Genomic DNA, 17,666 nt, shown 5'->3' with positions numbered 1-17,666 from the left:
TTACTTGGATTTGGTTATTTCTTACTTCCTTGGGTGCCAGAGGAGCACGCTGAAAATGGAAACACTTCTGTAAAATGGTTTGGACGGTACCTGGCAGAGTGCTGCTGTACTTCTCAAAGACAACTGGGAAAACTAAGTTTTCTGAATCATAAAGTGTATCCTTCTGGAAGCGTTTTCTGAGAATACGGTCTAACATAGCCTATTCAGTTGTTAGAGTTGTTTTCCCCTTCATTTTTTTTTTCCTCTGGTGCAAATAGAGGCTGCGGAACTATTATTTTGTTCTTGTATCTGCCTGTGTTTTGTGATGGCTTGGTATATTCTTATACTAATGGAAAACGGTGTATTTGTTCCAAAATATTTTTTAAAGATAATGTTTTACTTGTGCCAGAAGTGTAAAGTAAGGAAAAAAGGCAGTCTCTTTACTAATGAAGTTAAACAATGTTGCTGACTGTATTTAATATGATACATTGTTTCTGAGAGTAACAGCAAGGCAGTCATCTGGGGTCACCGGCGAATTAATAGAATTAAAACTTCAGCAATAGGATGAAAAAAAGAGAGAATTCATTTTTCTTTTAGTTTTACATGTTTTACTCGGGGACCAGAGACTTCGGGGAGGAGATTTTTAACGAAACCACAGCACTTCTCCTCTAGAAGGCGGAAGGTGGCAGGTGGGAAGGGTCCTCCCGGGCGGGTGGGCGGGAAGGGGAGAGTTGGGAGGGCGCGGCGGCGATGTCTGCCCAAGACCGGCATGGGAGCAGCCTGCTCTCGCGCCGCTTCCCGCGCCCGCTGGGACCGGCCCGCCCCGGCGCGGGCGCCCGCCGCTCCTCCCGAGAAGCCGCGCAGCCGCCTGCCGCGGGCGCGGCGGCCTCTCCCGGTGCGCTCCCAGCCTTGCGGCGCGAGTCCCGCTGCTCGCTGCTACTGCCGCCGTGGTCCCGTTACCCCCCGCACCCCGGCACCGCTTCGGGGGAGGAAAGCCCCCCGGCACCGCTGCCCTCCTCCCCCCCCCCGCCGCTGAGGGGCCGCCCGCCCGCGCTCCCCGAGCCCGTGACCCGGCGCCCGGGCGGGGGCTGCCGGTGCTGCAGGTGGCGCCAGCGCCCCGGCCGCGGCGGAGCGGGGCGGAAGGCTGCTCCTTCCCGCGCGGGGCGCTCGCTGGCCGCCGCCGCTCACGTGGGGCGGCCGCTTCCGGGCAGGTTGTCGGGGGCGGAAGGGTGCTCGCGCTGCCGCGTGGTTGGTGAGTGGCCGGCGCGGTGCGCGCGGGGCTCGGCGGCGCCGTCGGCGCGCGGGAGGAGGCGGCCGGCCCTGGCTGCGGCGCGGCGGGGGGGCGCCGGGCTCGCCTTGCCCCGCGCCGGCGGCCGCCTTTTGTGTGACCCGCCCCCTGCCCGCGCGCTCCTGCGCAGCGCGGCGGGAAAGCGCGAGCACAGCCGCGGGCGTCGTCCGCCGCCGCCGCCGCTCCGCCGAGCCCGCCGCCGGCCGAGCCCCGGGTTATCCCCCGGCGCGGCTGCGGGGGCTCGCGGGAGCCGAACTCGCGGCCTCCCCGCCGGGAGCCCCGGCACCGGGCGGGCAGTAACGCGCTCTGTTTGAACGCCCCTTAGAGCGACCGGCGCCGAGCGGGGGCAGCGGCCCGTCGGGAGCAGCCGGAGGATGCCCCGGGACCGTGAGGAGGGTCGCCTGCCGGCCTAGACCTGCGGGAGGAGCCGCCGCCTCTGCCTCAGCAGCGCTTTGGCTTCGGGGTATGGCGTTCGCGGCGTGAGGCGGCCTGTGGTGGGGTTGTGTGGTGACGGGGGATGTGCTGTCCAGCGCGGGAGCCCAGAGCGTTACCTGCCAGTAAGTATCGCCCTCGCTGGGACGGCTGGCCCAGGTATGACCCCTCGCTGGGAGGGCTGGCCCAGGTGAAGGCTTTATCGGATGAGGGGAGGTAGCGCAGGTACCTCGCCTTTCGGTTTCTCAGGTTTTTCCTGACTGCTTGAGCTTGTCAGCGTGCTGGCAGCGGGATTCCCTGAGGATACGCCTCAGAGCTGCGAGGGAGACCAGCGCAGGTGAAACAGTCGCTCCTTTGGTTCCCCTCAGCTCCCCGAAGCTTGAGGCCAGGGTGGCCCAGTGGCACCTGAAGCAGCTCCTGAAAAGCGCTGCGTGCAGCTTCGCCTTGCAGGGAGCTGGCATTGACTTCTATTGTAATGGTTTGGATTGTAAAACTGTAGTGGTGCGTAAACTCTGAGGAGCACTTAGCTCAGTCCTGTTGGAGGAGGGCCAGCTGAAAATGCAGTTGAAGTCAAAAGGCGGTTTCAGCAAGAAGTTTCATTAAAATATTTACGTAACTTCATAAGCTGTATACAGTTTTGCTTAATGTTTTGTTAGGTAGACACTCTGGTGTTTTCAAGGCTTTGGTTTTGTAACCGTTTTATCTCTGATTTAGCGCGGTACATCTGAATTGGAAAGGGATATGTTTAGATTTCCAATAAATCATTGCCAAAGTGTGCCATGCAAGGTAAACTGTGCTACATTGTTTTAGTAAGAGGAAAGCGTATTTTATAAGCCTCCTCCTTTAAAATAACTTCACTGACTTTGTTCAGGTGCGTGTGCACCTGTATTGTTAAGTTTTTAATGCTAATTGGAAGCCAAACGATTCGTCTCGTAGACTGAGGCTTGCTCAACATCTCCATGAAAGCAAGCTTTGTAAGTGGAAATAACGTGCATGTCAAAAGCTTCTAGCTATTTCTGCATGTCTTTCCGTCAAGTAGTAAAAATCGTAATTCTTTAATAAAAGATGCACATGGTAAAAATCAAAAGCCTGTGAAACCATAGTTGTTACAATTGGACACTAAAGAACCTTTTTATTTTGGCACCAAACCCCAAGTTTTTTTAAAGCCTTTTCAACTGATAGGTTACTTACGCTAAATGGTTGTACATATAGCTGTTTTAAGCTAGCATGCGAAAAGCGGAAATTAAGTTGTAGTCAGATGTTTGTATAATCAGCTGTTTAAAGTGTTTTGAAAGGATAGAAAATGACAATTGGCTTTAAAGCATTCCGTAGTGATCATCCTGATGATAAGTATATGAAGTACTGTACTAAGCACAAATTTACAGTTTGAAGTCCATTGGGAATATCAACTGTAGAATTCTATTTTCTAGAGTGAATGATGATTATATCCACCGTAAAAGAATCATTGTTTGGGATGTTTTATTTAGAAATTTCTGTGTTTAGTCAGCTGTATTGTTTGGTTTGTTTTGGTTTTTTGTTTTTTTTTTTTTTTTTTTTTAGTTAGCATGGTCTTTAAAATCTGAATGTTGTGTTTGCAGCTTTTTTGTATAGTTCAGATTGTAAGAACGTGCAAAATCTAGTTACCCAAAGAGTAGTTTCAAAGGGGGAAGAAACAAAAAGTTTGTGTACCTGACAATATGGGCTTTATACTGTGTACAGTGGTGGTCTGGAATTATTTAGATTTCCAGCTCCATAAATTTCCTGTGATCATTAGAAAGTTGTGAGATGTTAAACCCCAACATCAGAATGGCTTTGTGCTTGTCTCCCCCTTAAAAATTGTAAGCAATCACTACAGCCACTTCTAGGAGTCATCAGACCTCGGATTCATGGTCTTAATTAACAGAAGTCTAGGCACAATTTGTGTCTGATGCTGAATGTTTTCACATCAGCTTCTGGAGTTTTGTTATGGATGAATTTAGAAATACAGAGATGAAGGGAAGGAAGATTAAATAAAGGAGCCTGTGGTGTATTGTTTGTTGGCGTGGATAGGGTTTTTTGTTTTGTTTTGGGATATTTTTGTAAGTCTGGTAGAATTAAGATTACTCTTATCAATACAGACATGTCAAAGCCAAAAGGTCATTCAGAAACTGAGGTCGGTTTTAATTTGTTTTATTTTTGCACATCTGGTATGTCTGTATGACTTCCGAGTATAGCTACTCATACTACCTTATCTCTTATGCCTTATAAATGACTTTGTTTTTCAGTGTCATCCCCCTCCCCCTTCATTTTTCTGGTTAGTGTTTTTAAATGTACAGGCTGACTTTTCAGTGTGTAGTGGAAGTTTTCTTAGGTTCTTGTATACTGTTGTTGTCAGTGAAAGCTGATTAAACCCATGATTTTACCTGTGTACCCATATAGATTATGCTGTTAATGATTGAATTGGTAAACAATGTACAAATTAAATGAAACAGTTTGCTGAGCTTCTTTGCCTTAACCAATAGTCAACTGTATAAAACATTGCTTTATTGGCAGGAACTTTTTAAAATAATAAAAACAAGAACTTAGCTGATAAGGCAGCGGAAGATGCAGCTACTTCAGTCATCTTTTCCAATGAAGTAGTTCTCAGAGCAGAGACAATCAAAGGAGCAGCAGAATGTTTTCTGGACACTAGAAGAACAACTGTGCTGAATCGGTCTGCATGTCTAGCCTAGCATCTTGTCTGAGGAGCGTCACTAGTTTATGCATAGGAAAAGGTGTGGAAACAGTAGCCTTTGTTAGGAAGTTGGTGCTCTCTGGTGGAAAAAATACTTGTTTGTAGTGTATTTAAACAAATTAAAATTCTGAATATCTTTTTGCAGAGAATCAGAATGACTAAAAAAAGGAAACATCAAGAAGATTTCCAGAAAGTGAAATTAAAAGTTGGGAAAAAAAAGCCTAAACTAGAGAATGCAACCGATACTACCTTCAAAACAAAGGCCATACAAATTCCTGAGCAGCTTAAAGAAGATGGAGTGCTTCCTACGCAAAATAGAAAACTTAACATAAAGGTATATTACATTCTGAAATGATGGAAAATTACTTGTCATTTATCTAGGCTTACTATGTTTACTAGAGTTTAGGGAAAAAAATCATTAAAAAATAAATAATGAAACCCATCAGAGTATGTGACTAGCCTCTTTCTTTGTTCTTGACAGTAAGCTGTTGCAGGAATTCAATGACTCAAATTCCTGGACCAGCGTATAACCCAAGGGGAAGTTTTTTACCAGTGCAAAAACTGAAGTTGCACACTGATTTAAGTATTGAGGATTAACATTCATTTTTTTAAAAAGTCTTGGCTCGTAACTTAAAGGCGTTGGTTTTTTTTAAAGTAGATCTCCTGAGACAGTGTTTTAAAAAATAGTGTATTTCTTTCAGTGGTGGTTCTGCTGTCCTTCCTTTGCGTCATCTTCTGTCTCTTGCAGCAATCTGCTTAAATTGAAGGAAGCTGGTGAGACTGAGATTTCATAGTTGTGCTTTTGAGAACAAGTGTGAGAGGACTTATTTTTGGTCATCCCTCTGTTAAGTCAGTAGGGTTGTACATAAACTTAAGAATGAGAAGTATCTAATTACCTGAAGGACAAACGTGGTGGCTTATTTTTCCTGTAATTGAATTTTGATGACTTGTTCATTGTTATGCTTTAATACTTGTTCTGAACATATTACACTGTTATGAACAGCAGTACATTATAAGAATAGACTGTATTTTTGAGTGTTGTAAGAAAAATGTGCTGGAGCTTAAAAGTAATAATGCTGGCAAGTATGTATGTTTCTTTCCTTTTAGGATCTGCTTTCACAGATGCATCACTATAGTCCTGGGGTTAAGCATAATGCACTCCTTGGGCTCAAAGATCTCCTGTCTCAGTATCCATTTGTAATTGATGCACACCTTTCAAACATAATAAGTGAGGTGGCAGCTGTGTTTACAGACAAAGATTCTGGTGTCAGAGGAGCAGCTGTTCACCTGCTGCAATTCTTGGCTTCAAAAATAAGAGCAGAACAGATTGCTCCGTTTTTTCCTTTGGTAAGTGCCCATCTATCCAGTGCCATGACTCATATCAGTGAGGGAATTCAGGAAGATTCATTGAAAGTCTTGGACGTTTTATTGGAAGCATACCCAGCTCTTCTCACAGACCGCAGCAGTATATTGTTGAAGAATTTTGTAGAGCTTATTTCTCACCAGCAACTGTCAAAAAGACTGAAAAACAGAGAGAAACTTTCCTGGATGCTCTCTGTTAACCCAAATCGCAGAGTGACTTCTCAGCAGTGGAGGCTGAACGTACTTAGCAGGCTCAAGAAGTTTCTCCAAGCAGTGGTAGATGGATCCAGTGAACTAGAGGATGAAGGGCTTCAAGAACAGAAGGATAGCCCTCATTCTGCGAGGAACCCAATATGTATAAGTTGGAAGGTCCATGCAAATAATCAGCAACATGTACAGCTGTTTGAAAATGGTGGCTTACGACCAAAGATCAACTCATCATTTAGACTGAGGTGAGAAAATGTTAATTAAATTTAGGAATTAATGTCAACTGTGTGATCACAGTGTTAAACTCTTGTTTGTTGCTGCTGAAGAAAACGGTTTAATTCTAATTGCGGAATTGTCCCTTAGCCATATTTTAGGACACTTAGTGTAGTGTGCAGTCATACTGCAGTGGTTTGAAAATATGGAAATGCTCAGCAGATGACTGTGCTATGTGTATATCATGACTTTCTTGTTATCAAATAAAAGCTTTATTTTATGCAATTCAAAATAATTTTGGAAGACCAACTCTTAACAGGTGTTTTTGGAATGTGAACTGACGACTGCAGGTTGTTGCAGGATATCAAACAGACCTGTCATCAAGCAGGGAATTTCTTTATATTAAATGTAAGTTTGTTTCATACGCAGTGATAATGAATTTTACTGAAATTTTGTGCTTTTACTTTGAAGAGTCTATCATAAGCTTAGGAGTGTTTTTTGTGAATGTAGCTTCTTTTAAAAAGGACAGGACATTAAGAAGTATCTGGCTGTATGAAGTTCTGCTGAGTTTCTGATTCTAGATATTTATAATCAATTCACCATTTTAATCTTCACCATGGATAAAAGGTACCTCATCTGACACATTGATGAATATGGAAGAACGCATAGTGTGTTTAGTCAGAGAAAGGTTTGTGTGCGTTTTAGTAGTAATCTAAATAGATGTGAGCTGAAGTTAAGGGAGAAATAACTAACCATCTTTATTTCTCTTCCTCCTTTCTGATTCACCCACTCCTCGAACTAGGGGGAAACCTCCCACCCCTCTTTATGGTACATGTATATGCATTGGCATCCTCATGTATATGCATTACTATAGATGTTACATACCTGCTGGTAGGAGACCTGGAATGAAGACTTGAAAAACAGGAACTGATTAGCCATTACACAGCGCTTCTGATCCATAGATATCAAGGTGGTTTGAAGAGAAACCACAATCCTTGTTTTACTGCTGGGGGAGACTGAATAAGCGGTATAAAGCGGTTACACCAAATTCATCTAGGAGGTCAGTGGCAGGAAAAGGTATAAATCCCACTGCCTAATCCATTGCTATGTCTATCTCATATTCATTCTTTGAATGAATGAAATGCAGAAGAGGAGGTGTTCTTTTAATACCACAAGTGTTGGCCTGAATTAGCGGGTGTTTTCCATCTCTGTCATGGAGACACAGAAATGACCATTCTATTCCCACTCTGCTAGGCTTCCTCTTGGTAGATAGCATATTACTTTTGGTGTAGGTATAGGAAATTTATATTAAGCTAAGTAAAATGTGCAGCTTATTCTCAAAAGGGTTGTTAACATGGCATTAGAGTTCAGTCATTGTATCTGCTGCAAGTAGAAATTCAGTTGGAAACCAGAGTAGTGAAGCCCACTTGTGGCAGGGGAAAGTGTGTGGTGGTGAGCATGAGAAAGTCGTATGGACTTCATCTCTGCAGTGTGGACCACTGTATCTCAGAGGATTCTTGAGTTGTGCCCTGAATGATGTGCAGTGTGTGATTATACCATGCCCTGTAATAGCTGAAGATGCATTTAAGCTTTACATCTGGTGTCATCTGAATTGAATTCCGGTTTTCTGAGGAGCTAGATTTTGGTGAAACATCGTGATCCACTTGTGGTTATAAATACTTTCAAAAAGGCGTTTGCAAGCATGAGGAGGAGCCAGAAGAATAGAAGGAAACATTGCTGGAATCCAAGGCGAGATTGGCAAAGCAGGCTGATGGCAGCAGAACAGAAGAATGGAAAGAGAAGGGGCACCTGCAGAAGGTACTAAAACGTTTTATTGCATTTGTGCCTATTTTTGGTATATTAATTTTGCACAGAAGGCCAGTACAACAGTGGCCATCTGTGAAATTCTAGAAGTGGAAGTTGCTGTGGTGGCTTTTGCATTTGCCACTGAAATATTTTTTAGTAATCTGAAAATGTTTAATTTTATCTCTTCCAATCCCAAGTATGGCCTTTTACAGGCATTCCCAGGCCTCTGCTGTGGCTGTTAATGCAAGGACAGAAATTACTTCTAATAAGAGGTGCAAAGCATCTGTAATGCTCCTTGAGTACTGCCCAAATCTCAAACTGTATGTGCTTTTGTTTAAATAAGTCAATGCACAAATAGTCAAGTCCTAACTATAGATAGTGAGTTGGCCAAACTGTAAGTAACTAATTGTGTGTGTGTTGATGGCTTCATCAATAATACTGCAAGTAAGCTTCATCTTTGTTCTTCAAAAAGTAGGCTTCCAAACACCACTAATAGTATGCTAAATTTTTAAAGTTCCTGTATGTTTTTAATCTTGCAAGTTTGATGGGTAGGAATGGCACCTAATTGATAACCTAGTGATATGGAAAGGGATTTTCAGAATCAGTTTGCAGTATTAGTGTTTATTAAAAAGCGTAGATTCTGAGCTTGGAACGCGAGATGATTCAACAATGCAAATCTTAAGACTTGTTTTCTGTTGTGTGCTGGGTCTTCCTACTGCGTGTGAATTAAAGATTACAGTGAATGAGGAGATTATTGAAATATGTGCCTCTGACTTTGCTGCTTTTTGCAAAACTCATTTCAGGTGTGGAAAAATGGAAAGCCTTCACAACTTAAATGTGGTGATACTAAGGTGTGTGATCTTTTTTTTTGAACTGGAAGTGGTGCTGAAGAGAAATGAGAGCTTCTGTTTCTGCTGAGAAAGGACAAAACGAAGCTGGCAGAGAAAAGCGAAGACCACTTGAGAGTCCAAAATGGAAGAAAAAGCACAGTGAATAAATATGTATATGGTGTGACCTGTGCATCAGATAGAAATGGAAAATGCAGTTCACTTGGTGTACTGGGTGTTTTCTTTGCTGCAATGGCAGCGTGTACAATAAAGAACAGTAACCTGGCTTAGGCTCTGAGCCGTAAAAACTTACTAACTTGCAATGACTTTTAGTATTTGAAGCAGCAGAAAGTTGTTCCCTTGTTTTCTGTTTCTTTTACACTTCCTCGACTTCCCTTTGCTGAATTTCTGTTCTCTTAATGTCTTATGGCAGGTATGTTAGTTTTCTTTTATTTGGTCCCGCTTTATAAAAATATTGGCATTTTGAAGAAAAATGACAGCTTAGGGGTACACAAATACCTTGCAGCTCCTCTCAATAGTATTTCATGCTGATATGAAGATAATATGCTTTTGTAATGATTCTGAAAGCCACTTTACCATTAAAAGATAGTGACCACAGATACGTGACAAAGATCCAACACTTTAACATGAAACCTTCCCAGTTCCAGTGAGCCTGTATTGCTAAGGATACTGTTAATTGAATGGATACTGGATGGGTTACAGTAATGCTTTGTCATAATCTGTTACTGGCAATCAGATTTTATTTACCTTTTTTATTGTTGATCTTGAATATTTGGAGGTGTCTTGAGAGATGGGGGCATCTTTTGCAGGGGTATGTGAAAGCTATGCTAAGTATTCTTGCCCATATGTTTTCAGCAGCTGGGTGGAATATCCCACTTGGCATGGATTCTTCCTTTTTTCCATCCCTTGTTTCAGATAAGTACTGGAATAGTTGTGATTGTTCTTGGTGGTGTACTTTTGTAGGAAGTGTGTTCAGGTGTGTGTTGCCAACTTCTTGCTTTCCTGCACTATTCAATGGGGAGATTGTTTTTGTATGCTCTAATTTCAGAGCTCTGCTGTAATATCAGGTATTATTTTCAGAGAACGATTAAAGATTATTACTTCAGGACTATTACTAATTACTGAGATTTCAGAATCTCAGCTGAGTGTCTAGTTCTGTCATGGCATAGCACTTACAGGACAGCCTAACTTTTTCAGTGATGTTACGGTCTTGGTGTCAACTGACTTGTCCAGTGGCACTTTAGAATTCATTGTGGTTATAACTGGAAGATGAGATTTATCTACTGTGTCTTTAGATGACTGAGAGTTAAATGTTTAAGTTGCAACCACTTTAAATTCTCTTTATAGTCTGAAACTGGTGTCTTGCCTGCAGTGTCTGCAGCATAGACACAGCATAGAGCAACAAAATAGGGACAAATAAGCCAAATTACATTGACTGCATACATTGGTTGCTGCAGTTACTGCTAAGCTTGATAAAATTTCAAGATGTCTGATAGTTGTAGGAGGTACTAAAGATTAAATTTTTTTTTCTTATGACCAGTTACGTTTCTGCATGTCCATTCTGTTTTGTGCTGGAGATGTAAATTCTTTCTCCCATCTTGCCTTCATTGAAAGGAACCTGTATTTGTCTCACATTTCCTTTTTAGTCCTTTGTAGATGTCTTCTCCCTGCTCCTTTTGCAAGTTTTTAATACCTGGGTTTGGTTTGTTTTAGTAATTTTCTTGCTATACCAATTTCAACCAGGGAGAAATGACAGAATACAATTTTCTATTATGTGCATATTATAGATAATTGCAACATCATGAGATGGGTAGCTTCATAGAAGGCTATAACTAATTGGATAATTTGGATACGACGGGATGACCAGGGAAAACTGATTTACCTCTTTAATCCAATATTAAATTTCAATATTTGTAAACAGAACTCTGCCTATCTGTGGAAGGAAAGCAAACAGTTTTTCAGATTTTATTTTGAGTATATACGTAAAGAAAAATCACCTGGAGAACACAATTGAAGTAGAAAGGAGTTTAACAGGAGGTTCAGTGTACCGATTTTATGTATATTAGGAAGTAGAATTATGATGGGAATTCCTTTCTGTGAGGTAGAAAACAAAATCATGGAAAACGATGTCAGAAATCATTGACTGAAAATATTGTTGATTTTTTTATTTCTTTCCTTTTTAAAATTAATTTTTAATTAAGGGCTCTGTATTGCTTAAAATTAGCAGGAGTTATTCAGGGTTTTCTTTCTTTCTTCTTTTTAAAATGGTTACAAATTACCTGCATTTATCCAGGAGCAGGATTTGGTCATTTGTGCTGATAATGCCTTTTGAAACAGTCTTTTAAGCAGGGGGGGAAGCCCTTGTTTTCCTTCCTTTCTTGGGAGATCTTCTTTTAATTTACACTGTCTCTTCATTTTTTAGTAATTTTTGTTTAAATTCATGTTGATAGCATCTTAATAATTTTCTAGCTAGTTGCTTGCCAGAGCATTATACTTAAAACATCAGGTGAGAACTAAAGCTATACTTTTGCAGAATTAATTCCCCCCCCCCCCCATTGATATGAACAACCATTATTTTTATTATAGCTGGAGATAGTTATTAACTGTAATAAACTTCATGCATTTGACAATACTTCGTAGTCAGTTTCATTATTTGGCTTCAAGGAGCTTAAAACTTTTTTTATTTTGTTGTGCCGAGTACAGTGAATTCTTATCTGCTGGTTGAAGGTGATAATACAAAGCGTATTTCTCCACTTCATAGACTTCACACATAACAATGGGGAAAGAAATACTGAAATCTAAGAAGTTGTTACAGAAGCACACAAACTTGCAGGGAGACTCGGGAGCAGGTTTGTTATAGATGGTTTGAACTCCCTTTTTTCCTTCTAGCAAGAAAGCAAGTAAACATTTAATGTATTAAAAAAGTAATTTTTCTAACTTTTCCTGTTATTCCGGAAGCAGGAAAGTGGTCTTACTCTAATCTGTTTGTAAAGGTGTGATCTTTATCTTTTATCTTTTTTTGTTTGTTTTGCTTTTTTCATTTAGGTCTCTGGCAAGTGTAATGGACAGTGCAGAAAAAGGCCTGTCCTCGGCTGAAAACTTAAAAGGTTTTATTGAGATAATAATTCCATTACTGATTGAGTGCTGGATTGAAGCATCTCCTGCACAATCAGCTCCCATTCTCGGAAACCTTTTGGAATCAGAATCTCAGCAGCTTATGCAGCAAGTGCTTAGTATAATACATTTATTGTGGAAACTCACAAAGCGACATGATGAAACATACAAAATGGTAAGGGAGAGGTGATCTGTGGCATAATAATGACAGTCCATTTTGTTTTGATTGGGAACTAGTGATCTGGTGATTGCAAGTAGTGGAAATATTTTTATTAAGAGGGAAGAAGCCTGGGTTTTGAGTAGAATTCGAGTTTGGATTTTGTCAAGTCTCTTACTGTAGAAAATCTTTTGAACTGAACAATGACTTCACTAATAGTCTCCATGAATCCTTCTTGACAAATTGCAGCACAAAAGGTTTTGAAACTGAAAGTGGTGTTGGAGAAGAGGAGCATTTTGTCTCCCTGATAACCTCTAGAATATAAATATGAACAACGTGTAGGATGGAGTTGTTTGTGCCTTGGTTTTTTTATGTGTTGAAAAATTTTACAGGGGTGGGGGTTGAAAGTGAACAAACCCTAAACCCTTGGAAAGGTAGGATCTTATACCACAGTTATCCCCTGTAATTGTTTGATGCAATCTGTATTGTGTCATGATTGATTTGATGTCTTGTGATACTACCAAAACCTCAATAAGAACTTTGGAAAATACCCTTGTTGCCCAAATTATTTTGTCCGTCTTTTGATAAGTGAATCACTGTATTTTTGTAATTTTTGCTGCTCTTCCAGAGTTTTGCAAACTGGAAAAATAACACACTTTCCATTTTGACTGTTGAGAGTAGGTAGAAGCAGTGTCTTGGCAGCTCTTTGTTTTACTAGTGTGGAGGACTGTAGGTCCATTTGGTAAACAAAAATCTGTGCATAGAATAATTTGTTGGAAAACATTTGTGGAATTAATTGCATTAGACCAGAGTTACCCAACATGCAGAGCCTGAGGGGTGGATTCAGTGGTTCTGAACAAAACACACCATTCCCCTTTTTCCTCTTCATCTTTTCTAGAGGGCCTCTTGGAAGCAGGCAGGTGGCCAGGTAAATACCTGGGCCCACTTACTGCCCCTAGCCTTTTTCTTTAGGGTACTGCAGAGATGCTGCCCTTAGCCATAGGGTGCCTGCATTTCGGTTACATGAAAGGAGTGCTGCTGTGTCAAGGTAGGAGCTGGGTTAGGTACATGCAGTTGCATTATGACCTTAGGACATTTTGGCAAAAAAAATTGATGCCCATACAACTTTTTTTTTTTTGAGCATATTGTGGTTTAGATACTACATGCAATTTATTTTGTCTTTTATAGTCACGTTTATATATAAAAAATGTATTCAAATGGCTCAGTCTGAAAATGGAAGCTTTGCTGGTTTGATAGCCCTTGGGCTTACAGGCCAAAGTGGTTATTACAGACACTTTGGGAAACCACTTTGAATCTGCTTAGTGGAAACCTATTAATCTTTGAAAAAGTATAATGGTCATTCTTATTTGTAGAATTTTTTGAATATATATAAAAAATTATTCTATGTGACCAATTTGTTAGTAATGCATGATTTTTTTTTTTTCATGAGTTCTGCGGGACACTGTGGAACGGTGACTGTGGATGTCTGCTAACATATAAAGTAAAATTAGTTTTAAATTTTTGAAAGAGTCCTTTTCTCTAAGAATGGCCTTTCTACTGGGAAATGTTTTGTCAGTGGGCTTTGAATAAGTACACTAACAATGGGGAAGATAGAGAGTCAGAATACATCTTAATGGAAAACTTGGGACGGTCACTGCAAGTAAATCAGAGTTCACTCTGATAAATTGATACAAAAGCACACTTAATTCACACCTGTAACTCACTCAGTTTAATACTGCATATATCCACGTTAATATGTGCTAAGAAAATATACTGAATACAGTCCAGTCTGAATTAAACATTGCTTAACCTTGATTTAAATTATAATTTTTACCCCGTTGTTTTATGGACCTTCAGGTTCATGCACAGGCCTTCACATTTACATCTGAAAGTAAATCTGTATGAAAACATGAAACAGAAGCTAAAGTTCCTGGTTTTCATTGATTCCAATAATGGATTTTGGAAGATGATTGCATTGATGTATTGCACTTACTACCATGTGTTCTGTCATCTGCTTTCCTTAACAGGAACTATGGCTTCGAATGAATTACCTTGTTGATTTCAAGCACCACTTCATGCGTCATTTTCCTTATTCTTTACAAGAAACAGTAAAACACAAAAAGAAAGATTCGTGCAAAGGGTAAGAATGAAATCAATGTCATGTTACAGCTTTTAATTTCATAAGAGAAGAGATAATGTGAGTCATGCGCTTTATCCAGTATTAAATTTTTTAATGTTGGAAAAGAAAACTTTTCATTGTGTGTTCCTTGAAGTTCTGTAGAGAATTTTCTATAGGAAGGTGGCACTGCTTTGAATTGAGAAATTTTGGTTGTTCTTTGTAAAAGTATTGTGTAGGAAGTTGTCTGAATAGCCTCCAGTAGAAATTAAAATGCTGTCCTTGAGAAATGAAAGTGTTTTATTGAACTCTTGATGTGGAATTTGCATATTGCTAAATGGTGATTTGCATTCGTCTGACTAGTTTCATATTTCTGCGTGTTTTCTTAAGTCGCTTGCTGAATTGCGTCAAAACATAGTTAAAACATTGTTTTTTCACCCACATCTACTCTTCTATAGTTGTATTACAGGGATGGCTAAATACAGCTAGGAGGGGAGATGGGACACATTGTGCCTATCTTGTTATGGCAAACCAGCACTGGAGCAGAAGCTAAACGCGTTTCTTCACTGTTGAGCTGGCAGAGTGGGTGCACCAATTTTATTCTGGTACAGGCCAGTAGCAGATCGTCTCCCGTCTTGGCTCCCAGATGTGAGACTGTATTCGCGCAAAGTCTGTTCTGGAGTCATTCTGCACCTTTGCAGTCTATGTAGAATGCTGGTGTAGGTACAAAGGATATCCGCCAGTGTCTGTCTTGGTTTCAGATACTTGCAAACTGCCACCGCAGCTAGAGCTGTAGTAGTATACAAAGGGTCTACCGTTACTTGAGGCTGAAATTTTGTTTGGTATTTTGACTGTTGCATTTTCTTTTCCTGGAGGGACACATAGATTAGAAGTACAGCATAGCTCTTTGTTAAATGCTGTCATTTCAGCAAAGTCTTACCTATTAAGTTCATACAGCCAAAAGGTGTTCTGCTTTTCCACGTTTTGACCTGAAAACCCTTCCTTGAAACTGAAAATCTCAGAATTAGCAGTTAGGCAATCTTGCCTTATGACATCCTGACTAACCATACTTCTGTTGATCTTCCTTCAGTCTGGTACTAAGTTTTGCCCCATTGTTACGCTTTAAAATAAACAGGTTATTGGATACATGCAGGAAAAACAATATGTGAAACTTATTTTTTTTAAAAACCTCATTTTTAGAAAACACTTGTGTTTTTATTTTGACTATTATTTCAAGACCTCTCAAAACTTAGCTTTATGCCAGAAAAATAAAAACAGCTGCTTTTTTTCCCTTGTTTCCCAATATATATTGGGTTAAAGGCTTGCATTTGGAAACCTTCCATGGCATTTCAAAGCTTCCTTCCTTATCCAGTTAGAAAAAGTTGCAGAAATTTACCACAGTGTTACTGATAGTGCTTAGTATCTACATATTCTAAGCATAAAATTTTAAGTTATTAGCATTTATGCCATCAGTAAGTAATGTTCACAGGCTGAGATTTATTTGCTCATATTGTAATGGTTAGCTCTGAACTGAGGGGTGACTACACTTTTATTAGTGCAGGTTTGAAGTCCTTTTTGTTACTTTGTTTTCACAACTTTGCTTTGTGTTCTGGATGTAGACATTCATATTGTGCAGCTTTCTGCAGATAAATGCTGTGATTTTTTTTATATATACTGTGAGTGACCAATCAGCAAGTAGTGAATTTCTAGCATTATATGTCAAGCTGCAATACCCTTGATTACTTTCTTTTTGTCTTTCAAATCTCTGTAGGGCAACAGGGTGGTCCGGCAGAATATTGTGATGGTGAAAAATGTGGTTTTGATTCCACATGAATTTGGAAAGAAGTACATAAATGGACTTCCCTGGGCTGTTTGTGGTGCTTTTTGTTGTTGTGTAATAATGACAAAATCCATGTGATTCCTCACAGGAGAAACACAGAAGACACTGCAACTAACTAAGGATTAACTTTTTAGCTTTTTTACTGGTTTCAGTCACCTAAAAGTCACCCACTGCTAGGCCAGACTAAAAATGTCAAACAGGAGAAAAGATATGATTTAGAGCATTGGTTGTTGCCGCCACTATAAATATGTGAAACAGGCATTTTGGTGGCAGAACAAAAAATTAAATACCCATATGTCAAATATGAAGACTTTGGACATGTGTATTGACTTTAAAACTTTTTTCCGACATAGTATAATTTCTACCAAAGTAACACATATTAAAAGGCACAAAATATTTTTTTGAAATATCTCTTTTTTCTTCTTTTTTTTCTTCTTTTTTTCCCCTTCCACACCCCTCTGTTCCAGCAACAAGTATTGTACGACATCCTCAAACAGCGTAGACCATCTTTTACTGAACTTAACCTTGTGTGACATAATGGTTTCACTAGCAAGCACTTCAACACTTCAGATGGATTCTGGTTGGCTGGACATGATAAGGAAGTTTGTGACAGATACTCTTCAGGATGGCAGTAAGCTGAATAGCAAGCAGGTGAACAGATTGCTTGGTGTGACTTGGAGACTAATGCAAATACAGCAAAACAAAGGTAAGGGTTTCTGAAAAGCCAAATTATGCAGTGACAAAGAGGTTGAGTTATTGTAGCATTTGCAGGTCACTTCATCTGATATCCTCCGTTTTTACGTTACAGTGTATTTTGTCTAAAGAGCTAAACTGAATTTCATGGTCATATGCCTGCATGTAGCATTGAAAACTGCTTGATTTTAGGGATGCTGTTAGATTCATACTGTTGATGTGCAAAGTACTAATACATTTGTGTACTTGTTTTCTGGTTTTACTTCTTAAGATTTTCTTATAAATGGGAAGATGAGGGGGGTTTACTGAAAAAAAGAATTACTAGGATGTAGAGGTACATGACACTTTAATATTCCAGTCCTTATGTAAAATCATTAATGTAGTTGGTAGGCTCCATTGACTACTGCCAGATGACCATTCTGGTTCTGTAGTGACATGAAATGCCAAGATAGTTGTGATGGAAGCTGCTCTAAAATATTTTCCAAGAGAAAATATATTGCCAGTTGTGACTTGCAGGACCAGTACAGTGTTTTGCCTTGGTTCCTGCCCCTCCCCCGCCCCTGCCCTTTTTCAAATACTTCTTGGTTTTGTTCCAGGTGAGACCTTGGTTGACATGTCCATTATGTAATCAATGTAGGACTTAGTGAAAAATTCCTTTCTTAAATAAATCTAAAGGTGGCAGAGGTCTGTGGTGTCTTCCTAGTCTGGTAGAAGTGAATCCCACAGCCACACGGCCAAGTAGAGTTTACAGAAAATGCTTTGCCCTTAGCAGCAGGTTTTGTTGTTAGTGTTGTAAGTGGAAAAGATGTCAAATGTCCCTCACATATATTTTGGCAGTTAGTTGTATCTCTGTCCAAATAGATTTTTAATTGGGAATCTGTCTATTCCTGTGTCTCTA

At 40.2% G+C, this 17,666-nt stretch overlaps 1 protein-coding gene across 3 annotated transcripts in view; it reads left to right on the top strand.

Annotated features, from left to right (window-relative positions):
- Positions 1 to 1,120: 1,120 nt before the first annotated feature.
- Positions 1,121 to 17,666, top strand: part of TEX10 (testis expressed 10) — a 59,576-nt gene continuing 43,030 nt past the window's right edge. The window contains exons 1-7 of one of the 3 annotated variants that reach the window (XM_055703785.1): positions 1,121 to 1,231; positions 1,593 to 1,730; positions 4,558 to 4,746; positions 5,520 to 6,226; positions 11,894 to 12,137; positions 14,147 to 14,259; positions 16,543 to 16,781. In XM_055703785.1, the coding sequence (XP_055559760.1) occupies positions 4,567 to 4,746; positions 5,520 to 6,226; positions 11,894 to 12,137; positions 14,147 to 14,259; positions 16,543 to 16,781 (1,483 nt within the window). In that variant the 5' untranslated portion in view covers positions 1,121 to 1,231; positions 1,593 to 1,730; positions 4,558 to 4,566. Of the gene's footprint in view, positions 1,232 to 1,592; positions 1,825 to 3,258; positions 4,453 to 4,557; positions 4,747 to 5,519; positions 6,227 to 11,893; positions 12,138 to 14,146; positions 14,260 to 16,542; positions 16,782 to 17,666 lie in introns of those variants that run through there. The other 2 variants (XM_055703786.1, XM_027797915.2) reach the window with 2 other exon arrangements.

Source organism: Falco cherrug, chromosome 3 (assembly GCF_023634085.1).
Source record: "Falco cherrug isolate bFalChe1 chromosome 3, bFalChe1.pri, whole genome shotgun sequence".
NCBI lineage: Eukaryota > Metazoa > Chordata > Aves > Falconiformes > Falconidae > Falco > Falco cherrug.
The sequence above is the reverse complement of the archived record's forward strand: the minus strand, read 5'-3'. Positions and strand labels throughout refer to the sequence as shown.